We start from the raw sequence: 25,744 nt of genomic DNA, 5'->3' as shown, positions 1-25,744 counted from the left end.
TAAAGAATAAACACAATAGATAAACACAATGGATGTCTAATGTTTCTTTAATGGAAAGGGGAACTAATTGGCAAGTGAAAACTAAACAAATTGCAGCACTTAAAGTTCCTGAATGGGACAGCACTCTCTGCCAAGTTTGAAACTTCCCACCATCTTACAGGCACAAAAGTTTGCCCACCTGTATAAGAGAGCCATTCAGCTGTGCCTGTATGTGATGCAGTGCCTTCTGGTGAAATGGCAGTATTTTGCACCCTGGGATGAGAACACATTATCAGGGTAGACTGTCTGTGACATTTTAGCACAGTGGTTATACAGGGTTACCTTGGCATTAAGGGTGTGCAGCTGTCAGATTGGGGAGGGAAAAAAAAATCACTGATCGCTTGCATTTTACCTCCCAGTCTCCTGCTGTTCTTACAGCACACATTCATTTCTAAATTAGGTTGCACCTACATGTATCACCTTCCACTGGCACATGATGCTGACTTTACTGGCCTTGACATCTAGTGCTCAGTAGATGGGATCTGAACGCCTGTCGTGGACAATTCATGAAGGTTTTCCCCTTTTCTTGCCTGTGGGTCTGGTTTGAGACTGGCACTTTAAGAGTCTTTGCATCCCTCCTAATGAGTGTACCACCCACACATACACATCTGCAACTCCCCAGTTGAAACTCATTTCCTGCCTTGTCATCCCAGCTTGGTATCACTGAGCATGTACAGCTGATTGAGTTACACATCTTTCCATCAATAGGCTTTTTACAAGCCTCAGATCCTTGGCACAGAGGAGTGAACATAATGAAGGGAAAAGAAGAGCACTCACTTTTCCTGGAACCCATGTTCATAAACAACCAGCATAGTGTGAAATTTTAAACCCCTTACTTTAGTTACTGTTGAACCAGCGAGGGAGCCCAGGCTTTTTGTTTGTGTGTGTGTGTGTATGTGCGACCTCCAGCCTACAATGCTGAGTACACATGAGAATCTGTGGACATTAACAGACAAGTCGCCAAGCATGAGAAGAAAATGGTGTTGGGCTGTGCTTGTTTCAATTTCCCCATACGATATAAATTATGCAAGGTTCTTGTGGCTCTGGAAAACAGAAATCTGTAATATTGTTGACTATGTAAACGTTCTTACTTATGGTTCTAACTTTAACACTGCAGTCAGTCACATACAAGTAAAACTGTAACAGAACAAACACCATGTTAGACACTTTGTAACACCTATAATTGTATGTTTTCAAAATTACACCACAGGGGCATGCTGGATAATGTTGGCTAGACAAAAACAACCTGTTAGGAGCTGAGAGAGGCTTCATCACTAAATTTGGGAGCTTTCTATGCTGTATGATTTAGTTAGTTTTAAAGAGAAGGGGGGGGGGGAGAGGCAAACTAACAATATAAACATTGAATCCAAGAGTCTGTTTTTGTTATTTAGTGTTTTTATTTTGTTATTTTTATTTTAATTCTGTTATAAGAAGCAGTAGTATAAGGAACTGTAGTGGTTTAAAAAAAAAATGTCCGAGTCACCTGTCGTTTCTTGATATATTATTGCAAGAAAGCCAGACTTTCTTGTCACCTTTAAAGAGATATTGAGCAATTGTTCTTTGTTTGCACATTAGCTACTTTTTCACTGAGTTTCAGATGACAATTCTCATTGGAATTTTTTTGTCTGTCTTTAAGCCACTTAACACTGACCCATGAATCATTCAAGCATAAAAAAGGAACCTAACTCAAGGGATGAACCATTGTTGTCTACACATAACTGACAAAACACTTCACTTGTTCCAGTTCTTTAACTGAAAATACCAAAGATGAAAACGTTTGACAGGCATAAAGTAGTATTTTGCACCAACAAGGTGGTTCCCAAAAAGCTGTTGTTCAAAAACTTGGCGTATCTTGCCATGGAGGGCAGAACTATCTGAGATCTGGTCATTTAGTTGATCAAGCTGCTCTTTATTGAATGCTCGTCAGAAATGGTCTTAGCTGAAGGGTGTCTGTGAACAAGCCATTTTTAATGAAGGGAAACTGAGAAAAGACACAAAGGTATACCAAATTACCCTGGAACTGGACTGAAAATCAGTGGCAGCAGTTCTTGTGGAGTGATGAATCCAGATTTTTGAACGTTTTGGTTCAAATCATCATTAATATGTACAGCAGAGATCAGGAAAGTGGTATAACAGCGAATGTCTATAGATGCTTGATTTTTCACCATGACAGTGATTCCAAACAAACTGTCTATGCTGGGTAGAAAAATGTACCATCAGTGATGGATTGGCCTCAGCAAAGCCCAGACCTCACCATTATTGAAGCAGCGTGGGATCTTAGAAGAAAGCTTTCTAAGAGAGTTCAGGCTGTGCCGAAGAACCCAGGCATGCTTAAAGACATGAAACCACTACTTCCCTTTAATTTTCTGTTGATTCTGTGAAAATATTGTTATTTTGCTGATCATACAGTAATATCAAAATGAAAATCTCCTTTTGTTACAGCACTAATTTAAACTAACAAAAACAAAATAAGTAGTGTACATTTCTGGTTGCACCTCCCAGCAATACAGCGAATGCTCTGTGCTTGAGCATTGCAAGTGAACAAAGGAACAACATTGTGCTCAAAAAGTGCTGCCTCACAAAAGGCCTTCACAAAGCCTGAAATGAGCCCCTACACACCCATCTGTCTATCCAGCTTCCTATTAGTTAGACAAAACCACCAACTCTTGGCAGAGAGAGACAATGGCTGCTAAAGCTTGAATCACCTTGGAGCTGGATAATGGATGTATAAATCCACTTCTAGATGTACACTTTATTACATTTGAGCTAAGGAAATTTCATTGATATGAGCAGAAGTAATGTTCTTTACTTAGTTAAGTCAGGCACATCATGTAAAGATGGTATTGCTAACAAACTGCTGTTTGAATAGTACTGTTTGAACAGACAGCCCTCTTCACAGTTGTGTTTTAGTATTTGATTTGTGGTCTTTTAGCAATCATTGACTAAAATGGCAAAACTCCAGGGTGTAAAACCCAAACAATAAGCTGAATGATGCTAAAATGTTACCTATAGCTCGGGGAAACTAGAGTCATATGATAATTATTTGCATAGGCGATATATGTGGAAAAAACCTCCTTCTTAGAGTAGCTTTAAACACCAGCTTTCCTCATATTTCATGTTGTTTGCTGCTGTGCAGGTTTTGTTGTTAGTCGGATTAATTTATAAAGACAAATCCAGCCTAATAACCAATGAAGAAATTGCTCCACAATCCTAATTAAACATAGATCATCGACCCCCATAATGGGTTTATTCAAAAATAGAGCAGCACCACCCCCTACTGTGTGCTTTTGATGTAATTATACCTTCCCCACAGGGAGCTGCTGCTATTTTTAGCATTTCAAAAAGAGGGAAGACAAAACACAAACACACATTTCCAGAGACAAATCACTTAATTTTTGAGATTTGTTGTGGCATATTCTAAAAGTGTGTGGTGTTGCTTTCAAGCTCGTGGAAAAAATTATTATATATAATTACTTAATTGATTTTTGGTTAATGTTAAATTATGTTTCTTTCTAATGGTGGCATTTATCGACCCTGCAGTGGCTTAAAAAAAGTAGACTGGAGATGGATCTGTATAAAGGCAGCAGATACAGGTTGCTCTTCAATTTGCTAAAAAGGCCACAGACACAGTTTTGATGCATCACTTAGTCATCATTTGTCGATTGTCGCGGTTTGTTTTCTCTCAGATGTGAGAGCCACATAGTCAGAGTAGAAACATTTGATTATTAAATGAGCTGATCAATAGTAATATTGATGGCTTGGTCATCTCTGTGAATGGAGGTTATTTGACCACAGCCATTGAATGGGAGTGTGAAGCCTTTGGGCACCAAACCGTGCCCTAGTTTGATTGACGTAGTGGGGGGGAAAAAAGACCCTGTTACACAACTGAAAGCTTGCAACAGAAAAGACACACAGTGCTTCATTGCACTGTTGGTGCGTGTAGCTTATCTACCAATGAGGCATTGTCATTAGAAACAATTGAATAAGCACTACATGTCCCTCTTAAAGATGCACCCAGACCGAAAATACCCACAGCTCCCTCTACTCTTGTACAGTTTCATCCTGGTGAAAACTTAGAATTACAGTTCAGGTCCATTCAGTTTTGTTTCTGCAGAACCAATTCACAGTATGAGTTGTCTCTGGGTGCTTTTTATTTTAATATTTCCATTTTTGAAATAAAAAGAAAAAGAGCGAGAAGTGAATTGGTCCCCTGATGGAGTCTAGACTCAAACATCTCCTTTTGCAATGGATTAAACTAACATTTCTACAAACATTTGTGTTCATATCAATTTTAATACAACTGATTAACAAATTTAAAAAAAAGGACAACAATTTGCCAAAGTACCAGGTACGTAGCTGCTAGCTGTTCATCTACATAATGCATCTTTACTTTTTTTTTTTTTTGGGACACAGTATGTGCTGATGCTGCAAATAGGCTTCAGTGAAGAGCTTAAGATGGCTTTCTCTGCTGCTGACGTGGCTGCACAAAGCCTCTACCAACATATACATACTGTGTGTGTGGGCACGTGCTAGCCCATTGGTAATTGCATGTTGTCTCAGTAGCTGCCAAGTGTATGCACGGTAATGGTGGGCGCATGAGTGTGCGTATGTGTGCCTTTTTATTTACAGTCTGAGCACTTGTCTGTGTGTATAAATCAGAGGGGGCATTCTTACATCATAGGCAACCTCAGGGCAGCACACTGTGCTCTGATTCTGAAACATATCCTTATACACACCACCTCACACTAGCTTGCTTCCTTCCTTCATATTTTTTCCTCCTTATTGCTCAGAGCAGTCAGAAATCTACAATTGGGTGAAAGGAAGGTAATAAAACCACCATCTGAATGTCCAGTCCATCTGTCACCAGCAATCATGCTATGTTCAAAGTTACTTGAGTAACCTTTCTTCTCCTTTCTGACTCTCAGTTTGAACTTCAGCAGCTCGTCCTGACTGTGTCCACATGCCTAAATACACTACTTACTGCCATGTGATTGACTGATTAGATCCGGACAGGTGCACCTGACTTTGCTTGGTGTGCTGTGCTGTTGTCAGCTAATACTAGCAAGTTTGGCTAGCTAGGTGGACCCTAGGTGTGTCACTACACTGTATGGCAGCATAACACAACGAGAAGCTGTTTGATTTCTGGCCACCTGCTAGTTGATGTGTTGCCTGGTTGGTGTGTTGCCGGGGTTGTGGGCGGGTGGGTGCATGGGGGCCCACCCCTGGAGCAGGGTGCCGCCGGTGCATCGAGCCGCCTGGGGGGCTCTTCAACTGGTGGGGGAGATTGTCACATCTTGCAGGAGCTTTCCTCTCCTCGGGAGCTCTCTCTGCAGGAGGGGGAGATACAGGAGAGGTGGAGGAAGATCTCAGCCTGGGTGTTTATTGTCTTATGTAGTCTGGAAGATGAGTGGATGGTGGGGTGGGTGCAGTTTTCTCTGTGGTGGGGTTGGGTGGACTGTCCCGGGCTCTGTGGGGCCGGGAGGCGCTGCTGCACTGGGCCCCGGTCTGGATGGGCCTGGGCCCCCTTTCCCTGGCGGGTCGCGGAGTATGGGGGTGCCTACTGGGGTCAGCGGGGGAGCTGGCCCCAGGGAGGGGTCACCTGCCCCTCCCTTCCTTCCCTCCCCATCTCCAGCTGCCTCCCTCTTCCCGCTCCACCACAACCACCCACACATGCAGGGCCTTGGAGTAGGGGTATGTCACCAGGGTGCAGAGGAGGCTACCCCCCCCCCCCCCCCCCCCCCCCTCTGTCCCCTTCTGTCTGCCTCAATTTTATCCCACAACTTAGACATTCACATTACTCACACTCTCATTACACATACATATAGGATCTTGGGGGTGGGCACGATGCACGGAATCCAAAGTACCATCAGGGTGTACACCCCACCCCTGGCGTCGTTGCCCACCTCTCAAGGTTAAATACACGTAGACATTGAGGGCTAGCAGGAGGGACCATGCGCTTACCTGCTGCTCTCTGGCAGGTAGCTCCATGCCCTCCTGGGTTTTAAATGCACCTTAGAACACACATGCATCAACACTACAATGAGCGGGTGGAGGGAGGTTTGGAGTCTTCTCTCACCCCCGTTCTCTGCGACCTGCTGGAGCGGGGGGGCTAGGAGGAGGAGTTGGCCGTCCGACTGTGGTCTGGAGTGTGGGGCCTCCCTGCTGCTGCGGAGTCGGGGCGGTCTGCCTCCCCCCACCGCAGGGAAAAGGGTAACACCACCTGGGTCTGGGTGCAGTTCCCCCTCCAGGGGCAAGGGTACCTAGACCCGGTTTGTAGAGTACGCTTGGGGAGTGTAATCGTGTGTACAGCGTCTCTTTATGTCTGTCTCCACGTTGGTTGAGTGTGGAGTAAGTGCATATGAGAGCATGAGGGTGGGAATGGATGTTTGTATCTGTGTGTGCCTGTATTTCTGTGTCTATATGTCAGGTTGGGTGTCAGGCGCCACCTCTCTGGGGACATCTCAGGCCCTCCAAGGTTTGGAGGCCTATCTCCCCCTACCACCACTTCCCCTGCCGGTGGCGGACTCCCTCAGGTGTCGGTGCGTTGGTGGTTCTTTGTATCTGGGGGTAAAAAAACAAGCGCGTCCATGCTCACAGGTGTACACACGGGTGATCACACCCACAAACTACACCCTTTTTGGCTCCTACCTCAAAGCACACTGTGTTCTGTTGATCTTATGTGCTGCACAATAATGTTTAATATTTAGTATTTACTGTGATATTCCCATATATCATTGTGATGCTGTTTATTCTATTACTCTTGTTCTCTTCTGCTTGTTTTCTTTTTTCTTTCTCAGCAGGTGATCCAGGTGATTGATATATGCATTTTTTATTTCTTTTTTTTTTTCTTTCTGCTCATTCTGTTGGTTTTTGTTTTTTGCCCTTCTCCCCCGTCCCTCTTCTCAGCTGTTTCTCTTTCCCTCTTTCTTTCTCCCCTTCTTTCCCCCAGTCAAATCTGTCCCGTATTCAGTAAGTGAAAATAAAATAAACAATAAAAGGTGAATCAAATGGACCATTACGGCAAGGCTGGGATGGTCAATTTGGTAAAGTAAATCCGTTGGGCATCTTTCTTTGCCTTTAGACAACAATTCTGATGGCAAAAGAGCCAAACGGGACAGGCAAAAAAAAAAAAAAAAAAAAAGGTTTCTCTGCCTTTTACTTGCTTGTCTGGTTTGTGTGTCTGCTTCTGCTTTGCCAGAGCTTGCAGACTACAGAGCCATTTCAGTAAAAGCCAGGCGTCTGCCAGAGTTCTGCCCCTGTTTTTGTGTCTGGCCTTTCCTGTGGCGTGAGTTCAGACACGATCTTAGCCACAGGCTTGTTTTTCAGATGGTTATTGTTTTGCTCCATGGTGCAGGTTGTTCTCTCCAACTATTGTTTTCTTTCTTTTTTTTCATTTTTTGTAGAAAAATCTATGCATGGGTAAGAAACCCTACTCTGTCGCCTTTAATTTCACTCTGACAAAGGCAGTTTCTCATTACAAAAGCAAAATGGACTCTTCCTTTCATGCCTGTTAAACATGTTGGTCAGTAACTTAACTTTTGTCTATGGAAGTGCCAGTGACATGCAACATTGCACAGTATTTAGACATCAGGCAAAGATGAGACTGATGGCACCCTTTAACGCAGATGTTACCTCCCTGAAGGCCGAGCAAAGATCGACAGACGGTCTGCTGCTTGCATGCGATCCAGCGGTAGCGCAGCCTGGGTGTATGACAGGCAGAGCTGTCTTCAACAGCCTCAATTGTCAGCCAAAATGTCAGTCAGCAGCGTTGTGCGTGCTTGAAGATCCAGCCACCTGTTAGCTCTGTCTGGTTGATAACATTGTTCACAAGGTGGATAAACTGTGATGGTACAGTGTAGATGTTGTGAGAATAATAGAAAAAAATGGAAAAATTCTTTCATTTTTTATTTTCGTTTTTTAAAGACTTGTCCGTCAGTACAGTTTGACTTAAATCTGAGGCTGCTGTAATCCAGCCAAGCTGTGGGCTGTGTTTGATCTCACTTCAATTACAGAGGCAGGGAAATGTGTAAAGAGAGGGAGAGCGACATAAGAAGAAAAATATATTTTTAAAATATTGTCGACACCTCTCTGTCTGCTGCAGTCTATTATAGGTTTTCTTCTACACAAACACAATAGTAATCCAAGAATAGTAAGTAAAACCACTGAGAAGCATGTCCACAGCTCTTACATGTGGCATCCAAGAGCAGCTTACAAAACAAGCACATAATAAACTGTGGTCAGCTCCACTCTGAATCAAGATTGTTTACGGAGGAAGAGTTGTAACAAGAATGGAGTAAAAAGAGAGAATCATTTATGGTCTCTTTTTAGTTGCTTCCTTTAGGACTGCATGTCCTCTACGGAGTGCTGCAAAGCAAGGCATCCGTTGCTTTGTCTAGTACACTTCATAAAAGCCTGAAGGACTTCCTCTGCTTTAAGAACCAAGGACAAAACACACTGTTAACAAGATGTTGTAACAATACGTGTTTCCACCAAGGTGTCTTGACGGCTCTTTGGCTTCTTTATAGTGACACACTGCTAATATCAAGAGGCCATAAAAGCTCCCGTTTCAACAATGGTGAAGTATTGAACAGTTATCGAAAACGTTAACCTTGCTGGCACACATATTAATGTTAGCCACCTAACTCCTAGCAATTACCATTAATTGTGAGTCACAAGCTAGTGTACTCCTGGTGCCAGGTGTTGTGCCAAAAAGTGATTTCCAGTGCTTGCGAAAAACTGTTGTAAATTACTTGTTGGCCTGTAATCTGTCAAATACATGTCAAACAAATCTCTCATGAATGATTAGATGCCATTATGAGCCAGAACATAGATACCTTTCACAATATTAAAGCTGTAATCAGTTCTTAGCAAAGTGACATTAATCACGTAAACATTATCATTGACATTAAAAATGTCTTTTTCAGAGGCGTTCTGGCCAAGAGGAGAGCAGCAATTTGAATGAATATAACAAAACGGTTCTATAAAGATATTTTAAGTGGCCATAAAGGACCCAATTGATTATAATGTAGATCACAATGGTAGGGACAACAAGTCAGAGCCATAGAGATACTTGAAGAACAGGTCATTTCTTCATTTTATGTATAATGCCTTAATAAGTCATGCTAAGTAGAGCCTATTTTGCAATGTGAGCAAATGTATTAGATAATAAAAAAAATAAAAAAAAACAGAAACATTGGGAATCACTTTGTGGCAGATTATTACTTTTTGGCACATCACCGGTCCCAAGCATGGATAATTGGCATGTTTGCATCAGGAAGCGCATCTGGCATAAGATCTGTGTCAAATGAAACCTATGGATCCATCCACTGTTGCAACCTCTGTGGAAATAAGGGAGCAGTCAGAAGAACCTTCATCTAATATCCACATAAGCTTTTTGATTTTAACTTGTTGTCTAATAAGTTAACATTCATGTAGTACTGTGTTTGATATTCTAGTGTCCAGCCTTGTTGGATTATTACCTGTGTTAAGTGACTAAGAGATGGATGCCCAAGCTTGTGGCATTCAAAAACTACATTTCCCCAAAGGACCATTTACACACATAATAATTACCTATAAATGTTTTTGACCACATTGCATGAGTTGTTGCAGATGCAGATCAATTTTACAAGATATTTCTTTTTGTAATATATAGGGAGCATTTGGGTTAATTTTAATATTAGATTATATTGTATGCATGAGCATTTTGCTTTTACAACCTTTGGCACATGGGTAGGGTTCCTACTGTTTTTAACTCTGAGTTAAAGTCTCTACTTTTAACTAAATGACTCCCAGATTGGGGACAGTCTGACAGAAGCACTTTTAGGATTTGGTTTTGAGGACATTACCAGATATTTGTGTGGTGCGTTAAGCTGTTAACAGGACATGTTCCTTGTTTTCTTTCCTTTTTTTTTTTTAAATGTCACCACTCAGTTTTCCAGACCTTATGGCAGACATTTGAACAAAGCTATTAAAAGCTCTCTGGCACTTTGATTTAAGAGAAGTGATCCTTGCTCTTAGTCTGATCTGATCCGCTTGTTTTCTCCTTTGAACTTTGTTCAGTCATCATCACCTATAATTATGTTATTATGACATAAAAACCTGATAGCCAGTCCAGCACCATGGAACAACGATCACAAAGCTTTGGTACCTGGTAAGGTGTTGAAAAAAACATTTGCAGTGAGGGGGAAGGGTGTCTTTCCTAACTAGCTTATACTCTGGAAGAGCTTAAATGAGCATGCTATCTTGTGTAGATTGCATCATTAAAAGACACCATAAGCAAGAATTTTATTCCTAAAGTCACTGACGTAATGCTTCGTGCTCATGTTTCCCTTCCTCCGTCCTGCCCAGGCTGCTGTTTTATTATAATGTTTTTGCTTAAAACTTGTGTTTGGCTAAGACAAGTCTGCTATTTATATACCTCTCAAAAACTATAATTAGCAAACTGTTCATTTTCTTCTGTTTTATGGTGGTAAAATATAACTTGCTATAATATCAGGATATGACTTCTGTAAAAATATCAGCACAGAAATACATTTGAAGCAATTGAGATTTCCCCCAGAGAAGAGCAGCAGCAAAGGAGGTATAAACAGCAAGTTTCCTACTGGCCTTATGGAGAATACTTCCTTCCCTCTTCTCCTCTTGGGTTTCCTCTCAAAGGACTGTGCATCAGGCTTCTACAGGCCTAGCTTAGGTTACCTCAACTGTTTACCTTCCTTCTTTTACATAGACACTAGGGGTAGGTAATATGTCAGTCACTGTCACTTCAATCATCAGTGATTGCTAATATATCAGTGGAGGAGCTAAGTGTGTCCTGGCTTATGGTTGCTTGTGCTGGCAAGCTGTGGGTACTAAAAGAAGGATGAAGGGTGCTTTAGAGCCTCTAAATAAACAAACAGGTGGCGATAGCATATGCTGGTAAATGTTCATAGGAGAACCCATCAACCATACTAAAACAGTCTAGCAATTATACTGTTTTACTGTTGCTATAATTGTAATATATACACACGTCCCTCAGTCTTGTCCCTTCATTCTGAGGCTCAGTCTGTGTGTGACTTTTTATGGTGTAATAAAAGTACTTAAAAGTCTGTTCATACTTGAAACCCTTAAATTCACCTCTTGAATATTTATCAAATGTGGATCCCCATAATTATAACGGCACTCTAACATATTAACTCTACAAGTCTCCTCATGATCCTGCTGGAAGTTTCTAAATAAATGTCCATTTTCTTCCCCTCATCCGAAGTTGGCTTGCTTTGGTAGCAGGCTGAGGAGGGTTTTCCAGGCACCCTTTTTCCTAGCAGTATAGCAGGTTCATCCTAGGGGATTGTGGGACACTCCCAGACCAAATGAGCAATATAGTCCTGCGTCTATCCTGCTGTCTCCTCTCAGCCGGGCGAGTGCAGACCTCAGGGAGAATTTTGACCTCCAGATCAGCTCTCTGTTCACCACAGCAATCTGGTACAGTGCCCGCATTACTGCTGATATTGCAGCAATACACACTTCCACCTGTCGCTCCACCTTCCCATCACTCATTAACAAGATCCCAGGATACTTAAAACTTGCTTGGGTTATCCATCCTTCCAAAAAGCTTGCAATGTGCACACTGGGTGTTTTTTACTTGTTTACCAGTATAGCTGTATTTGAAAACCTGCATAAAATTATAACTGTTATACTGTTAAATACTCATCGGAGCTGTTGGGTGAGTTTTATCCATTTTGGGGATGCGCACAATCCAACAGTGTCATTCAGATGACCACACATGGGGTCTCAGTATCTCTGACACAAACATTCACTGTTTGCTCCATGAGAACAATGGCTCTTTGGTTTTAGGTGGAGGAGCATTAAATGATATGGCCCATGATCATCTACATAAGTGCTTTGGGGCCCAGAAACATCAGACAAAGGTTTTAAGCTGGTTTGTGATTATTTGGTCAGCATCATGTATTTTTAGAGTGGTAATTATAGATGGTTGGCAGTTTGAACAGCTGCAGTGAGGCGATAAAAATTGACAGGTTATGTGGGAGTGAGTGAATAAGACTTCAATTATGAGAGACAGGGCTCAAGTCTTCTTTTGCCTCAATCCTTTATATACCCACTCCTCTTCCTCACTCAGCCCCTGTCTCTTTCTGTTCCTGATGTGGCTAAAACTTTTATAGATGATGACACGTGCAGTTCGAAGGCAAGATTTGACACCAGATTGGAGAACGGACTGACAAGTGTCCACACAGATGCAAAGCAAAAAATAAATAAGTGTAAAAAACAGACCAGCTCAAGGTGATTGCAAATTGTGCCACTGTAAGAAAGAAAAAAAAAGGCACAATAAAAAGAACTTTTGCAGCACCGATCCTGGCAAATGGAGCCAACGTGAGCTGGCCAATTTTCCCTGTCATCATCATTAAATTTCAATTTTCTTTCTAGTACATTACCTTCTCATCAGTGTTTGTTAGCATGCTCCTCTCTGTCTGTCTCCTTCTGTCTTTCACTTACGATTACTCATTTTGGAACACATGCCAATCTGTGTAGAAGCCTCACACCGTGAGACGAGAGGCTCCGTATCTGTTTATTATTCACGTCAGTTAGCACCTGAAGCAGGTCGAATGGGAAATGAACATCCACCACCGTATGCTGATGAGATCTGGATAGGCTGACAATTTTATCTCATGTGTGTGCCAATGAGGCAATCTTGTGGGCCGTGTAATAGAGGTGCCATAAGGTTTGAATCCTTTCCAAGCAAGTTAGCAATTGAACGTGAGATGGTTACTTTCTAATGAAAGTCCACAGTTCAACTCAGTAGGTTCAGTGCGGTCGTTGCTGCAGGGGTCGCCGCTGCAGGGGTCACCGCTCCAGCCCATTACCCCGTCGTGTGACCGAGATCAATGGTTCGGAAAAACACAGATTTGATCTCTTCTGGTGTGAAGCCACCTTTGAAAAAACAAAAAAATTAAAACAAAACTCAAGCTGCCAAACCATACACACGGCTCATCGAAAGAGCTGCTTGCTTTGCTCTCGTTTCTAGCCAAACATCTGATTTACGGGAACTCGAATGTTTTTAGAAGAAATTTGCATGCAGAGCCTTCAGAAACACAGCTGTGAAGACATCACTGTATGTTTTGCATTGTGTAGCATAGCATGCCAGGTTGTGTCCCTACAGTCACAGCTGAGTACACACACAGCCTTTATTTGTGAAATATTTTTCCTTGTTGGAAAAACTACAACCCCCCCCTACAACCCTCTCAGTATTTCCTACAGAGCGATGTTTTAAAACTGCACTTTTTTGCCCGAACAGCCACCCAAACTGCAAGTTGAATATGTAAAAGAATTGATTAGCAAAGTAATTGTTTGCATTTTAATCACTTTTTGAAGATGTTTTGTTGCTAGTGGACATTCAGGGCTTCAGTTGCCCGACTGTAAAATGTCAATCATTAGTATCTTGCACTGTCATTGGTAGTCACTTCAATAATTTGCCCTGAAGTTTATCTTAAAACGTGTCCATTTCACCTGAGTGCACACAACAGTCTCTGTCTGAAGTCTCAGTTGAATTTGATTAATTACCACTAGAATTTTACCCTTCATGCAGGATTTTTCAGACAAAGAATACATTTTATTGATTTATTTTTTATGACCCTACAAAGTTTTCATCCTGAGACAGAAAAATCAGCAGCATCGAAGTACTTAATTTTTTATTCCATATTGATTTTCCATATTGATACTAAAGTTTGAATCTCAGTGACATCAATGTCATGTTTTCTGAAACTCATGTGAATGTGGTAACTTGAGAAAGATATGACCTAGGATTTTCTAATCTAATTGACATAGGTGCTTCTCCTAAAAGGCTGAGGGATAGCGCTGAGGGCCATCAGTATTTTGAAACCAATTTTGTTAATCTGGGTTTCATTTATGAAGCATAAAGATATTTTGGTTTATGAAATGGTCAACAAAGACTTACTGCCTTTTAGAATGTTAAACCATCACATCTGATTTTTGTGTTGCCCTGAAAAGGCATTTCAAAGCTGGGAAAATTCCTGATGAACCTGAAGTACCTCAGGTTCTTTCAGCCAAAGGGAACATTTTGTACTCCCACACACGCACACAGAAAGGCATATTGGGCAGGACTCTTTGGCTCCCCACAGTTATCAGGTGTTGTGGGGATGCCGAATAAGCCCTCCCTCCCTTCCTGTTGGCTTGTCAATCAGTGGCAAAGGCCAGCACTGAAGACACCAGGCTTAAAGTCTGCACGGTCATTGTCCCGTCACCTCACTGCTGGTTTAAAGTCCTTGTTCGAGGCATACGTGTTATGATGTGTGACTAAACATCAAATTAATCTTTAAAGCTTTCGTCTAGAATTCCTTGAAATACTCAGAAATGGCTAAACATTAATTTTAGAAGATGAAATGTTTTCCTTGGTGGAGTGATGCCAAAGGCAGAGTGCAGAGCTTGGCATTTTGCACTTGCTCTGTGCTTTGTTCTGAGCAGAAATGTATTACAAAAATATTAAGTGACCAACGTCATTACAAGCCACTTAGCAGTTAGAGCCAAGCTTTTAGCTTTGGTTTGTGCTTGGTCTCTTTATTGGCTTATTTATGTGTTTTTATTCAAGATTGCAGGGTGCCATTTTTTTTAAGGTAGTTAGCTGGTGTCTCATCTTTTGCAGCTTTCATACCAAAAAACAACCAAACTGGTTAAAAGAGGGAGGCATTTTTTTCCTCCTGCTGCTGGAGCTGAAAAGCCTGCTGTACTCAAGACTTCAGTGAGCATGGGTGTATTTTCTTTCCCTCAAACAAAAAACCACCAGCTGTTCTGACCTTCTGTGCTAGTCAGAAGAAAGCTTGCTTAAAAGTGAGTGTGGTCTTAGAGAGGAAGAGAGTAGGATAGGGCATAAATGTTTTTTGTTTTTTTGAGAGCGGGTGAACTAAAAAAATTCTTCAAGGCCCCAAAAGATAAATGATGATCATTTTTAACTGTGAATCATGCCACGTTATTCTACTAGAATCAGAGAATAACAATATGGTGTGTGAAGTGAATATTATATGTTCTTTTAAAGATAAAACCTTGTCCAAATGAATTATAATAAGGAGTAACTTCTTCCTGTTTCTCCCTTTTTATAAAGGCATGATTTTTTTTTTTTACCTGAGGTGCTTCAGTAACATTTCATTCAACTCTTTAAGCAAAATATTAAAAATAGCAACATCACAGGTTAACAGGTGATGTCAGGCAGGAGTTTCCATGGACTGTTATTTTTGCAGACTATACTTATGGGCGATCGTGGCTCAAGAGTTGGGAGTTCGTCTTGTAATCGGAAGGTTGCCGGTTCGAGCCCCGGCTTGGACAGTCTCGGTCGTTGTGTCCTTGGGCAAGACACTTCACCCGTTGCCTACTGGTGGTGGTCAGAGGGCCCGGTGGCGCCAGTGTCCGGCAGCCTCGCCTCTGTCAGTGCGCCCCAGGGTGGCTGTGGCTACAATGTAGCTTGCCATCACCAGTGTGTGAATGTGTGTGTGAATGGGTGGATGACTGGATATGTAAAGCGCTTTGGGGTCCTTAGGGACTAGTAAAGCGCTATATAAATACAGGCCATTTACCATTTACCATACTGTTATCTGTAGAGGAGGGAACAGGTGGAGATATGCTCTGGAGAAAAGAGGATTGACGGTGGATGACTTTGGCTGGTCAACCATCCAAAGCTACAGATGAGCACAAGAGAGGTGAAGAAGAGAGTGCAGGCAGGTGGAGGGGTTGGAGAAGAGCGTTGGCGTTAATCGTAACAAATGGTACCAAGGTTAAAGGGCATGTTTAAGAGATGACAGTGAGACCTGCTATGATGGTGGTTTATGATGTATGGATATGATGGATGTGGCAGGGTATCCTCCCAAGGTTTTGTTCAGAATGACTAGGATGGAAAGGATTAGAAATGAGTACATCAGAGGGAAAGCTCAGGTTGAGCGGTTTAGACGCAAATAGAGGCAAAGCTGAGTTTGGAAATGTGCAGAGCAGATAGCAGACATCTGGGTGGAAAAGATGAAGCTATGAGGTAGGAGGGAAGGTGAAGGGGGTTGGCGTGACAAGAAGATGCTAGGGATAGGTTGAAATGGAGGCAGATGATTACCTGTAGTGACCCCTAAAGTGAGCAGCAGAAAGAAGGTAAAGATGTCAGCGTATAGCTGTACCTTAAAGAGCTGTAAATCCTCTTATTGACATTCACAAGCCAAAGCAGGTATAAGGCAAGTGCACTGTTGTATTGATATGTTGTATATCTTCAAAGTGTATTTGTATACAAAAACATGACAAACATGTTTTTTTGTTTTGTTTTTTTACAGTGTATTCATAAGTGCTAAATATTGCTATCTTCACCTCTGTGATTAATAACAGAGCATGTTTGTTAAGTCACTTGTCACTTCAAATTTCTGTTGATAGTCTAGCAGGATGAGATGAATCCACGGTGTTTGTGGGGAAATCAAAACAGTACCATATCTCGTCAGATCTGATGCTGCATCTGTGTCTGTTTTCATTTTCTCTCTCCCAGAGGGGTCTCTGTTTTTTCACAACGCCAGCCTAGATGTTCTTTGCGCTGTACCACAGTTCCCTTGGCACTCAGCTAGCTTGTTGACTGTGTTCAACGGGAGATTCCCCCCACCCAGTTCTAAAACATGTCGTCTTACCACAAATTTAAAACAAATCTGTCATTTCCAGAGGGCTGCAGAGCCCAGCTGAATGTGCCAGGAGCCAGGATTTAGATGTTGTGATATTTATGGTTTCATTGTGGGTATCGCCATATGAATTACATAAACAGATGGGGCATAAAGCCTGCGTGTTTGATCTCTGATGTTAGATGTCAGATGTATTCCAGCATGGATGCTTCGCAGCACTTTAGGGCTTCCATTTAGAGTTAAGGGGTTATAGATTATTAGGAGTTAAGCTTAGGCCTCCACCCCAACCCCACGACTGGAAAGATTATATTTGTCCTCCAGCGAGCACAAACATATAAAACGATGCTGCATCTGTGTCTGTCCAATTCAGCATAAGCGCTCAATAGCATCTTATACTGAATTGGAATAGCCCATTCAAAGACACTTGTAACAAAGGAGCACATGGCTTTAAATAGAGCTCTTTTCATCTCTTTTCCTCATTGTGCACATGCGTCTATATAAGCGACTGCTAGAAAACAAGTGCATACCAAGTGCTCCTCATCCCCTTTTCTTCTGTGGTTGTATTGGTGGCTCATGGTCACTGCCGGATACACGATTGTGTCCCATGTGGGCAAGTGCTGAATATTGAACATGTATTATTCATAAATCATTAGCTACCCAATCAATCTGTTATGTAAAAGAGTTCCTGCGGGGTGTGAAAGCTGGATAGAAAGTGGAAGATTAGGAATGTCATGGAGGGGAAAGCCAAGAGATGAACATTGTTGCTTAAGGCAGATTAGTCTGAAATATTTTTATTACCTGCATGCAACCCACATCACAACACGAACTCCACGTTTATGGCTCTTCCAGTGTCGCAACCTGCAAACATGCTGGAGTTCTGCAGCAGTGCCGGTGCTGTCTGAAAGGAAACCTAGTATAAAAAAAGTGAGTGATTCTTATAGAGCCAGGTGATAAAACGATAAAAATAATTATCGTGCAAAAACTTTCCAAGATGGCATTACTAAACAAGGTCAATATAAACTGCATGGAGCTTATCCAAATCCTTTTTTTTTTTTTTTTTTACTGACAACACTGAAGGCCAATGACAGTAAGCATAGTCAGCACATGTGCTAACGTTTGGGCTGCTACACACTACAGTATATTAGGAATTCGAGTGAGATAAAAGAGAAAATGAGAACAAAGACTGTTATTGAAAAATCAAACGACTTTGTTACCAAATATGACACTGCAGTGGATACAACCTGATACTCAAAGGATTAGGACACTATTGAGGAATTAATGTGGCGATATTTTGGCTATTTAAAGTCTGACAAAGAAGCAGAGCAGTATACACTGTAAACTGTGTTGAAAACATGTTTCCACAATGGCGGCTTACACACATTACAAGACACGATGTCGGTAAACATGGTCCAAAATGTCATATTTTAAGCAGCTGAGTGCAAAGCGCACACCTGGCCCATTTATGAGCCTCACTACCCAGTACTGCACTTCATGTGGCCAACAATTTGAAAGAGTTTGTCTATATACTACAACAGTATTTATTTAAAATACAGTTACAGTGTTGCAGTACATTTATCATGTTCAGCTTATGACAAACTCATGAAGTTCATTTTGGTTTAAATATATATATCGTGATTATATATCAATATTGACTGATGTGAGGAGGGAAAATCACCAAGATTTTTTTTCTCCATTTTTACCCAGTCTTGGATCATTATATGAGAGACTATTACAGACATATATATTGTAAATAATCAGAGGATACTGAATTACACAGTGGCCTTTCTTCTCCAGGTATTTGACAAATTGAATGACACTGACACACAAAAGCTGTTTGCCTCTGAAAATAGCTTTTTATATGTTGGGACTTGTACAGCCATTCCTGAGTGGCTAATATATGAGCACAGGAGGAGCATGCTGCTAACTCCATTCGCTGTTTTCACTGCCTTCAGCTACAAGTGTCTTTTGGGTTCTTTGATCTCAAATCACTGTGGGCCTTCACCTCAACCATCCCCAATTTTGCCTAAAAATATTATGTTCCCATTTTTGGACTTCTATATAATGATTTTTTTATTTCAAATACTTTTCGAAATACTTTTGTCAAACCACTTGCAGCAATTTTCTTGTTGTTTTTGTTTGAACATGAATATCTCAAAAACTAAAGATACAAACCTGAAATTTTCAGTGCCCTTTCTTACCATCAAAATGAATCAATAGCTGTGAAATTGGGATAGACGGATCAAAAAACGTCTCAGTATTGAGGACTAAAAAAAAACAAAAAACTTAAGCAGTCTTATAAAGCCCCGTATTTGACCGCAGACTCATTAGAATTAAACATTAAAAAGATGTCAAAACACAATTGGTGACAATTTCTGAATAGTATATAGTTGAATTTCACAATAATGCAAAACAAAACATGCTGAATACATTTTTACATGAAATTCTTAGTCAAAAAAAGAAGAAAATGCTATTTTCTTCATTACACTTGTTCAAGCTGTGGACCATAAAATGTTTATGCAAATCAGAGATGGTCAAACTGAAAATAGTTTATTATTTGAGATTGAAGGACCATCTTAGAATCTGTCAGGTTACTGTAAAGTCATCTCTAATCTAACCAGTATGTGATCACTCATAACAACAGCCCTTCATTCAGACTTGCCACTCGTGGTGAGCAGTAAGCTGCAGGAACACCTAACCAGAATTTGGCTGACGGGCTATTGTACGCGGATGAGCACCAGCCCATTCATTACTTTGAGTTTATTTGCAGACTTTTATTGCCACAAGCTGAAATACAGATTTAAACCTTTTCTCACAGATGAGGTGTTTAGCACTGCAAGCAGAATTGGTCTATAAATGGCGCTGTGTCATTCACATATAAGCCACTTTGAATTTTATGATCCTGCCCCTCGCACCCAGTGTCTGAGTGAGAGAGCTGATTTCTGATTGAGACTCGAGCTCAGAGACATATGTTATAACTTGACTATGTACACTTGTAATTTGTGCATGGCTGTCTGTTAATGCATGCACTGGATTAATAGACTTGAGCTATGGTAGAGGTGGTGCATAAATATTACTGGATTCACACTGATAAGATTGCAGGTGTGCCAGCGATGGAAAAGTGACAGATTTCACTGATTCACATTCATATAGTATGCGTTTAATGGAAAGGAGTTTTAATAGCTTTTAGACAATGCTTACCCCATACCTTAGTAATAAAAACCCTGTTAATTCTGTGCTTTTCAAAGATTAGCTAGGGAATAGAAATCAGAACTGAATGGGTTACGTTTGGGTTGTTCTTCTCATGCTGTTTGCTTGTTCTCATTTTACACAGGAATAAGTGAACCACTGTGCCATTCTCTCTGGCAGTAGCCCCTGTTTCCTTTGTGCCCTGTGGTAATCTTGTCCCAAAAAACATCCAATAAGCCCTCTATCCCCAGCTCCTAAAATGACCTGCAATCCTTCAGTGCAACTCTGAGCTCTTAAAGCCCCTCATTTAATCTCCCATCCAATAAACTTTCGAGACCAGCATACCCATTACAGGTTGCATGAGGTCAGCGATGTTTGCACCAATGGCTGCCCTTGTAAATAACATAAAGCAGCAGTTCTGACTTGTTCTGCTTGTGTTGTTTTGGAATCTTCTATGTTCCAAAGAACAACAGTTTAATCCTCATATTTTTATTTATTTATCTTCTTGTATGATGGCCATTTTTAATCACAGTGCTGATAAGAGTGGAGCTCAAAGGATCAATCGAAATTACTTCCTTTCAAGATTAACTGTAATCACTGTAGTTTTTAACCTAACCTCTTCTTCTGTATGCTAATGAGCATTTCCATTCATTAAGAGAGTTTATAAGGATGTATAGATGGCTCATTCCAGTCCTTTTCTATCACTGCTTCCTTTCTTAATGCTCTTAGTTTGTTGGCTACATGTCTTGGGTCAGCAAGGGCAAAGCTTAGTTTTGATGGCAGCGATTCAGCCTGCGCTTGAACAATTGACAATTAAACAAGAATACTGAGGTAGGAGAGAGGGAAAGGGAAAAAATGAAAGGAAGGGAAAACAATTCATTGCATTGTGTTGTTGGCACATGGGCGGAGCAGTTTGGGCTGGTTTACAGAAAAGGAAAGGCTAAAAAGAGGCAGAGGGCAAGAGGTGCAGCCACTGAAATGATCATTGAAAGATGATGTCCCGTCAATGCACAAGGCCCTGAATCAAACACGCACTGTACTTGGCAGTTCGTCCCACACACACACACGTGGCAATGTTGAAGAAGGAAAAGAGTGGGGAGAGCAGTGAGCGCTGTGTGAAAAAGGTAAGGAGAATGGATGAGAAGTGGATTAGTCTGATTTATGACGTGTTATTTATTGAGATTAAAATGATATTGAGAGTATCGGTGCTTGGGTGGAATTGAAATGGAAGGAGAAATGCTCAGCTAATCAGCTAGCATCCTAACCAGATAATTTGTGATGAGTTTTAACTATTTAACTTGCCCAGCTGCATGTGCAGTTTGGCTTTCTGAGAGCTTTAATGCTGCATTGCTTCCCTTTCCATGCCTGTTTATTAAGGTGCACATTCTCCAGGCTGAATCACCAGGGTTTGGGCTCTACTTAAGAAATGCCTCAGAGATCACAAAGCAAAAAATGGGGGAAATGTGTATATTGCTGATGATTTCAGATCGTAGAGGTGACTTTTGAGTGAACAGCAGCTCTCGCTCATGAAATTTACCGAATGTCTCCACACATTATGAGAATAAATAAGTCAATACATACAAAGCCTCCTGGTATTTTACTCGTACATATGCGCGCGCACACACACACACACACACACACACACACACACACACACACACACACACACACACACACACACACACACACACACTCACTCAAGAACCTGAAAATTTTCAAGGACATCTTTTTGTGAGGATGAAAATTATTTAAAAATGAGTACATGCTCAAAGAACTGATGCTCTTTCAGCTGCTTTTTTTTTTTTTTTGCCTTGTGCAACATCCATTAGACATCCATGTGGCAATGTAAAAGCCTTTCTTTCTATGAATTTATGGACACCATTATTGCTCATTTAATAAAAGCAACCTGACTAATAAAAAGAGGTTTTAATGCATATACACACACACACTGGCAGTTTTTGTTCTTGTCGTGTGGCTTTATTGTAGGAATAAGTCAGCCATTCATGTGCTGTAATATTATCACTGGATGAATTATGATGCACCAAGTCATTGGCTTTGATGCAACACTGAAAGATAGGCTCATGGTCAGTTTAGTGTCCTGAAAGCGGCAAATAGCCAAACACATCCCGCTCATTTTTACAGAACCAGAATGAACTGGTGCACCTCGCGTGGCCTTGTCACTGCTTGATAATAGCCTCATTGTCTCTTTTATCTTTCAGAGTCAGAGTGAACTCAAAGGCAGTCTCCCTCCTCAGAGACTATAGTGAACTTGTTCTCTCTCTGTTTATTGCCTGTCTTATTTATCTATTTTATTGATCTTCTCTTATCTGTAAAACATTTTTCACTCAGGATAGCATTCTCTTAATCAGGAGCTTAACATGAACCTAGAGTAACCTGAGCTAAAAAGCAATCAGTTTATTAAAGATGCAAAGTTTTCTTTTCCTGGCTTTCAAATTGCTTTGTGAGTCCTGTTTGTGAATAGTTTTATTTAAATACATTTTTCAAAGCTCAATTCAGATTGCCTGAATGTTTCTGCTCTCCTTCTCCACCAACAGATCCAGTTTGCAGACCAGAAACAGGAGTTCAACAAGCGTCCCTCCAAGATCGGACGGCGCTCTCTGTCCCGCTCCATCTCCCAGTCCTCCACAGACAGCTACAGCTCAGGTAAACAGACAGATTTTATGTTTGGGTGACTCATCCTGATTATGATAGCTATTATTTTTGGTGTCAGTGTGCTCACAGTAATGTCTTGTCATCGACTCAAGTAACATTATTCTTACCTGCTCAGCTCCACTCTTCTCAGTTTGTGTCCTCATGAAACAAAGAGCACAGGAGTGAGACTTGAAAGTTGGTAGCATGGTAGAGGCTCTCACACTGAGCCAAATAAAGTCGGCCTTGTTGGGAAGTTGCGAGCAGTGGTGGAAGAAACGCTGAACAAAATATAGCAGGGCCGTGCAAGCCTTGTTGGCACAGACATCTAAGACTAAAGCAGTGTCTTTACAGCACAAAGTAAATAGACTAAAATGACCTGTTTGTTTAAGTATATAGTGCAGACTTCATCACAGTGTCTCTCTTTCGCCATACCTGCATTCCTGTCTTAAACTATAGCCTGTTACTCAATCACTTTACCTTGCTGCTTATCTGATATTCCAGGGGGATGTTAAATTTTCCATTGAGTTCCACCTGGATGAATGGTTGACTGGACTTATCTACCACTTCTGTCCTTGTGTTTCTAGCACTCTTTCTCACACTCAGACCCTGGGTTTATGTGAAACTGTGGGCCCTGTGTTAGAGGATTAGCAGGTGCTGAAGCATTGGGTGTGGCTGAAACCAAATAGGATGGGAGAGCCAAACCATCGCCATATTGGTGATTAACTGGAAAGCTGGTAAAGATAAATATGCCAATAGTCTAAAAAGAGTTTTAGCTGGCAGCTAGTATCAGCAACTGTAAGGTGTAGTTTTATGTCTTACAGTACAAGTTTCATTGTATGTATAGATAAGGGGTTTCTTTGTTTTGTAAATTTGGTTTAAGTATGCATTGTCATGATGTTATGATTTTCTTTGGGAGTAACCAGGAGAGACAGGCTGAGTGATTTGGAGACAATACACTCTGTGTATGATTAGTTTAAGTTCAAGCTGCAACGATTTATCGAGTAACTAGGAAAAACGTGGTTGTTTAAAAAATGTTTTTTTTAATCTTTTGCTTTCTTTCATCCAGAATTAATTTAACGAATAAAAGCACATAAGGTGGTTAAAGTTAGGAGTAAACGAGTCACACTGATGATGTAGAGGTCTCAAATACTCATCACTAATATAACTGATAGCTGTAGCCATAGTTTGAGTAGATTGATGCAACACTCCTGTATATTTGGAAATGGTTAACATGGCTCTGCTCAAATACCACAGAAAACAAGAAGGGACAAGGGAGCAAAGGTTCTTTATAAATCGGTCACTATAATCCTGGCTTTCCTTTCCTTCTCAGTTATCAGTCGTTTTTAAATGCGATATTGCATAAGCCACTTGGACTCGGGCTCTTTTGATGTCCTGCTGTGTGTCAGAGTCACGGGCCACATAACTTTAAACGACACCATTTAACATGATGAATTAATCTGCATGATGGCGCTAGGACAGACAGATGGATGGCAAACGGACACATGGACTGTCAGTCAGTATTAGTGCATGTGCATAATGGATCCCTCAGGTCAGGGGTGCAAAAGAAGAAGAAAAGCCCCTGCATCAGTACTTTTATTCAGAGAAGATGAGGCGTTTCGGCTCTGTAACTTCCCACTGGCACATTTGCAGACAGCTCTGTGTTTTCATAGGCGCTTGTTGGGGTCAGCTGAGAAGGCGACATTGTTTCTTTCCCTTTCTTTCTTCCTGTTTGAGACATTAAGTTGTCTTAAAAAAAAATCAGCTCTGAATTTCATTTTTAGCTCCAAACTGCACACTTGTGCACTTTTCTCTGGTGTGTGATTTGGATCTATCCCAGTCTCCTACCACTAAATCATAACTTCTTTTTTCTTTCTTTTCACTTTGTTTTTTTTTCTTCTCCAGCACAGCGCTTTATCTCCCCTCCTAACCAGCTCAAGAGTCCCCAGGAACCTCTCGCTCCTGCCTCGGGCTTTCACATCACCACTTAAAAAAATGATCTGCATTTTCTTCAAGATATTGAGATAATGAGGAGTGCACTTAGTCTGCTTTTATTTCATTCAGCAGGCGTCTCTGTCACACATCTTTGGATCCCTGTGTTAACACCTTAATCACTATGAACTCCTTGACATGTTTCAGAGCCTGGTTTTAGACTCCAGTACAGAATCCTTGTGCTGCTTTTTTTTCCCCGCTCTTCCTCCTCGGCTGATTCCCTGTCTTTCCTCATAATTCCCTCACTGGAGTGATTCTGATTTCTCTGATGGCTCCCACAGTACAGAGACTACAGCAAGCACCAGTCACACAGCTTCCCCCGAACCACTTTAGTTTAGGATCCTTTGATTAGGGTTCTTTTTAAAGCTGGTGGTCCTAGTCTGTAAAGCAGAACCAACACATTTACAGTACATTGTAAATAATGTCATGACAGTACAGGTTCCAGGTAAAGTTAACATGTAGCTGAAGTTTATAGCCACTGTAAAGCAGATCGAGGCTAAGGCTTCTTAGTTTGGATGTTTTTAAGCTTTTTTAGATTTTGTGTTTCTTGAGAAGAATTTCATCATGCAAAACCTTTTTCCCCTCACCTGGTTTTGTCCCAACGTGTTTTGGAAGTAGGACGGAAGGGTATTTTTTTTTCATTGATAGATGATTTGTTTTTCAGTTTTGGGCATTTAGATTGTTTTTTTTTTTTATTTATTTATTTATTTTTTTAAATTATTATTTCAAATCAACTCACTAATCATGTTTTACTTCATCAGCTTTTACCTGATTTAGGGACTCTGCATAGAATTTCATAGATTTTCCCAAAGAAGGCCAGGTTAAAAAAAAAAAAAAAATCTTTGGAACGTTCTCTAAGGATATCATTTACATGTACAGCCAAAAACACAGCACAGACATTGTCTTGAATTCATGGGTGTTACCCCCGGACATGAGGTGACGCTATTGTTAATCAATATCGATTGCTTGTAATGAACTAAAACTTGAAGAATTGGATTCGGGATATCCTCTTACACCCTCAAACCTTTGTTTTCCTGTCTGCACTTAAAGGCGTGTGTGATGTTGGCATCATGCACCATTTGTACTCATGGAGGAGTACACCCTGTGCACCTCCATGTATAGAAATGTACAGTACATTTGAAACCACACAATAATGCAAAGTGCAGACTGTGCATATGACTGTTTATATCACAGGTCCAGTGATACTACTCAAACATGTTTTCTTTTTATATCCAAGT

The 25,744-nt window shown here is 41.0% G+C and overlaps 1 protein-coding gene across 3 annotated transcripts in view; it reads left to right on the top strand.

The window, feature by feature from the left end:
• The window catches only part of ahcyl2b (adenosylhomocysteinase like 2b), a 45,823-nt gene that overhangs the window by 8,029 nt on the left and 12,050 nt on the right, over positions 1 to 25,744 (top strand). For 2 of the 3 annotated variants that reach the window (XM_026146182.2, XM_026146185.2), the window contains exon 2: positions 22,421 to 22,529. In XM_026146182.2, coding sequence (XP_026001967.1) covers positions 22,421 to 22,529 — 109 coding nt within the window. Of the gene's footprint in view, positions 1 to 20,831; positions 20,990 to 22,420; positions 22,530 to 25,744 lie in introns of those variants that run through there. The other variant, XM_026146186.2, reaches the window with a different exon arrangement.

The sequence above is a fragment of the Astatotilapia calliptera genome, chromosome 17 (assembly GCF_964374335.1).
Source record: "Astatotilapia calliptera chromosome 17, fAstCal68.1, whole genome shotgun sequence".
Classification (NCBI taxonomy): Eukaryota; Metazoa; Chordata; class Actinopteri; order Cichliformes; family Cichlidae; genus Astatotilapia; species Astatotilapia calliptera.
The sequence above is the reverse complement of the archived record's forward strand: the minus strand, read 5'-3'. Positions and strand labels throughout refer to the sequence as shown.